Source organism: Rana temporaria, chromosome 11 (assembly GCF_905171775.1).
Source record: "Rana temporaria chromosome 11, aRanTem1.1, whole genome shotgun sequence".
Classification (NCBI taxonomy): domain Eukaryota; kingdom Metazoa; phylum Chordata; class Amphibia; order Anura; family Ranidae; genus Rana; species Rana temporaria.
In genome coordinates this window covers 121,622,804-121,627,374 of record NC_053499.1, presented here as the reverse complement: position 1 = coordinate 121,627,374, position 4,571 = coordinate 121,622,804, and the positions used below count along the sequence as shown (strand labels likewise).

Sequence of the window (4,571 nt, the reverse complement as noted above, 5' to 3'; positions counted from 1 at the left end):
ACTTCTCACACTATACAATGATATTACATTTAAAGCGGAGCTCCACCCACTTTTATAACTCCTCCTCCTCCTCACCCCTCACTAATCCGTGCACTGGAAACAAATTGGATACTTTTTTTTCCCAGCACTTTCTGTGTAAATTGAGTATTTTTGTTTTTTCCCTTCCCCCTCCTCCTCCTCCTCCTCTCGCCATAATTTCCGGTTTGCAATGCCTCCTGGGAGATCATGTGTGTCATCAAGGGGGCGCCGCGTTTTTTTTCTGTGAACCAGAAATGACGCGATGCACATCCGGCGCCATTTTTGAAAAGGGCAGCCAGGCTTTTGTTGCCATTGTTACACAAAACTTCTTATTCACAGTGATGGGCGATGGGGGGAGGGGGCTGGAGAATCTCAGCTCTGATTACATACAGAGCCCGGGGGAGGGGACACACACACCTATTTACAGTAGAGGAATATGAAGGGGAAAATTTTGATTGGGCAGTTTAATAGGGGCAAATTTGATGGGGACAGTTTTGATGGGGGCAGAGGGACATTTGGAATAGATTTATAGTCATGAATGTAAACTGGTTTGTTGAACAATATAGCTCATTATTTGGACATTTAAATTCATTTCCTTTGTTTTTATTTCATCAGATCCCACGTCCACGGAGACCGCTGATACCGAGACATTCAAGAAGCACCAAATAAACCTGAAAACACAATGGAAGACTCCTTCAGTTGCTTCCACTGAGACCGCTGATACCAAGACGGTCAGGAAGCAACAAAGAAACCTGGAAACACAAAGGGAGACCCCTTCATATGCTTCCTCTGAGACCGCTGATACCGAGACGGTCAGGGAGGACCAAAGCCACCAAGAACCACAATGGGAGACCCCTTCAGTCACTTCCCCTGAGACCGCTGATACCGAGACGGTCAGGGAGGACCAAAGCCACCAAGAACCACAATGGGAGACCCCTCCAGTCACTTCCCCTGAGACCGCTGATACCGAGACGGTCAGGGAGGACCAAAGCCACCAAGAACCACAATGGGAGACCCCTCCAGTCACTTCCCCTGAGACCGCTGATACCGAGACGGTCAGGGAGGACCAAAGCCACCAAGAACCACAATGGGAGACCCCTCCAGTCACTTCCCCTGAGACTGCTGATACCGAGACGGTCAGGGAGGACCAAAGCCACCAAGAACCACAATGGGAGACCCCTCCAGTCACTTCCCCTGAGACCGCTGATACCGAGACGGTCAGCGAGGACCAAAGCAATGTGGAGATACAGAGAGAGACCCCTCCAGTCACTTCCACTGAGGAGGTCCCCATGATGTCTCCAACAATGACAATGACAACGACAACAACAACAACAGAGACCAGTACTTATAATACAGGATTAGTATTAATCGATTTATGTGTGCAACTTATCACCAAGACCTTCTATCAACTGAAGAGAAATGGCTACCTTCCATTAGCATTCATCTTAGCTGGAGTCGGTCTTCTAGTAGTCATCGTCATCATTTCGATAGTTATGTAAGTTATTGCAAATTCTTCATAGGTTTTCTCCATTACACTTCATGCTATCACCCACTGTATGAGCCCTCCCCCTCCCAATATTTACCACTTTTCCTATAGGCGAGCAGTTGATCAGACCGAAGCGGTGTGTTTTCTGTACTTATTTTCCGGGGTTTAGCAGCACAAGCCCCTCACTGGTCATAATGCACCTCTTATGCCAGATACACATGATCGGATTTTCCGCCAGCAAAAGTCCGATGTGAGCTTTTGGTCGGAAATTCCGACCACGTGTATGCTCCTTCGGACTTTTGCTGGTGGAATTTCCGCCAGCAAAAGATTGAGAGCATGTTCTCTATCTTTTCGACTGAAAAAATTCAGATCGTCCGTGGCAATTCCGACGTGCAAAATTCCGACGCATGCTCGGAAACAATTCGACGCATGCTCGGAAGCATTGAACTTACTTTTCTCGGCTCGTCGTAGTGTTGTACGTCACCACGTTCTTGACAGTCAAAAGTTCAGAGAACTTGTGTGACCGTGTGTATGCAAGCCAAGCTTGAGGGGAATTCCGTCGATGGTTTTTCCGACGGAAAATTTGATTGTGTGTACGGGGCATAACATTTCGTTCTATGGGGGAGGGGTGAATGAACGGAGGCTGCTGGTAACAGTAACAAATGGGGTGATGGCGTGTGACTATTTGTTTTCGATCAAACACAGATTTAAGTGGCATCAGCTATTAATTCTGAAAATTTCTGCTGGTTTATGGAAACATTTTTATAACATTTCTTTCTTTATCTCCACAGAATTTGTTACTGCAAGAAAAGACGCATCATGATGGAGCAAAGCAGAGATGTGGAAAGAGGAATCACTGAGAGGAACAAAACGCAAACACAGCTGACTGAAGTGTGCATAATAAAGGAAAAAAGACACACATTGACGGAAGAAGTTTCAGCGATGGAAGAAGAACTCTCAGTGACTAAACAAAAACTTGCAGAGGTGCAAGAACTCGCAGTGAGGAAAAAAGAAGAACTCGCAGCGAGGGAAGAACAACTTGCAAAAATGCAAGAAAAACTTGCAGAGACGCAAAGACTCGCAGGGAGCAAAGAAGAACTCGCAGTTAGGGAACAACAACTTGCAAAGATGCAAGAAAAATTTGCAGAGACGCAAGAACTGACAGTGAGGAAAGAAGAACAACTCGCGGTTACGGAAAAACAACTCGCAATTAGGGAAGAACGACTCGCAGTGTGGGAAGAACGACTTGCAAAGATGCAAGAAAAATTTGCAGAGATACAAGAACTTGCAGTGAGGAAAGAACAACTCACAGTTAGGGAAGCACAGGGCTGGCTGTCCTGGCTTTTCAGCGGCCCTGGGGAAGAACAACCACAATGGGAGACCCCTCCAGTCACTTCCACTGAGACCGCTGATACCGAGGCGGTCAGGGAGGACCAAACCCACCTGGAACCAGTGAGGGAAAAACAACTTGCAAAGATGCAAGAAAAACTTGCAGAGACGCAAGGAGAACTGTCAGTGAGGGAAAAACTTGCAGAGACGCAAGGAGAACTGTCAGTGAGGGAAAAACTTGCAGAGACACAAGGAGAACTGTCAGTGAGGGAAAAACTTGCAGAGACGCAAGGAGAACTGTCAGTGAGGGAAAAACTTGCAGAGACACAAGGAGAACTGTCAGTGAGGGAAAAACTTGCAGAGATGCAAGGAGAACTGTCAGTGAGGGAAAAACTTGCAGAGACACAAGGAGAACTGTCAGTGAGGGAAAAACTTGCAGAGACGCAAGGAGAACTGTCAGTGAGGGAAAAACTTGCAGAGACGCAAGGAGAACTGTCAGAAACTAAAAATGAACTGGCAGTGAAGGAAAAAGAACTTACAGAGACAAAAGAAAGATTGTCAGGCCTACAAAAAATGCATCAAGACACACTCATGGAGATAGAAGAAAAAGTCACAGCCATGGAAGGAGAACTCGCAGTGACGAAAGAACAACTATCAGCGACTAAAAAAAAGTGTGGTAAGGGAACAAGAACTCGCAGTTCAAAGATGCAAGAGAAATTAGCACAGACAAAAAAAAAAAGAACTACCAGTGAAAAAAGAACTCGCAGTGAGCAAGAAGAACTTGCAAGAGGAATTTGCAGAGATGAAAGAACTAAAAAATAAGTGAGGGAAGAAGACCAAGACTAAAGCGGATGCCCGCCAATTTTTTTTTTTTAAAGTCAGCAGCCACAAATACTGCAGCTGCTGACTTTTTAAAAATAAGGACACTTACCTGTCCAGGGCGCCCGCAATGTCGGATGCCGCCGCCACCTTCGGAAAGGGAAGCTGCTTCATTTGCTGGTTCCCTGCTGTGCATGCCCGACTCGTGCTGAGCGATGTCACTGGTCCCTGCTGTCTTCTGGGACCTGTGTATCCTAACAACTAATGACTCATCAGCTGTCGGCGGGTTTCCCGCTGACATCTGAATGAAAACCAAAGAATTGCCAGCAATACAATTTTAAGATAAATCAACATGGGGTTCCCCCCAATCCATACTATGTCCATCAGGTCTGGTATGGATTTTAAGGGGAACCACACGCCAAAATAAAAAAAATAAAAAATAATGGTTTGGGGGTCCAAAATCCGACCTTTATCCGAGTATGCAGCCTGGTAGTCCAGGAAAGGGGGGGAGGGGGACGAGTGAGCGTCCTTTCCCGCCTACCTCCTGAACCATACCAGGCCACATGCCCTCAACATGTGGGGGTGCTTTGGAGTAGGGGGCTCCCCTCCCTCAGAGTACCTTGTCCGCATCAACATAGGGACAAGGTGCTTTGGGGGAGGGGGAGGGGAGCCCCTCTACCCCAAAGCACCCTCCATGTTGAGGACATGTGGCCTGGTATGGTTGGGGGTGGGGGACTGGGCGCTCGCTCGCCCCTCCCTTTCCTAGCCTGCCAGGTTGCATGCTTTGATAAATCTCTGGTATTCATTTTGGTGGAAACCACATAATTATTTTTTACATTTTGGCGTGAGGTTCTCCTTCGAATCCATACCAGACCTGATGGGCATAGTATGGATTGGGGGGAACCCCATGCTGATATAT

At 47.0% G+C, this 4,571-nt stretch overlaps 1 protein-coding gene across 1 annotated transcript; it reads left to right on the top strand.

The window, feature by feature from the left end:
* Positions 1–320: 320 nt before the first annotated feature.
* LOC120917594 (rootletin-like) lies at positions 321–3,751 on the top strand. Its single transcript, XM_040329003.1, has 2 exons — positions 321–1,513; positions 2,296–3,751. Exons 1-2 carry the CDS (start codon positions 1,308–1,310, stop codon positions 3,653–3,655), a joined length of 1,566 nt encoding a protein of 521 aa, XP_040184937.1. The 5' UTR covers positions 321–1,307; the 3' UTR covers positions 3,656–3,751.
* The last annotated feature ends 820 nt before the right edge of the window (positions 3,752–4,571 follow it).

Bases quoted from the DNA above. Each gene is read 5' to 3' on its own strand.
- LOC120917594 (XM_040329003.1), top strand. From the start codon at position 1,308: ATGATGTCTCCAACAATGACAATGACAACGACAACAACAACAACAGAG. The intron at 1,514-2,295 runs GTAAGTTATTGC...TTATCTCCACAG, and splicing joins GTCATCATTTCGATAGTTAT to AATTTGTTACTGCAAGAAAA.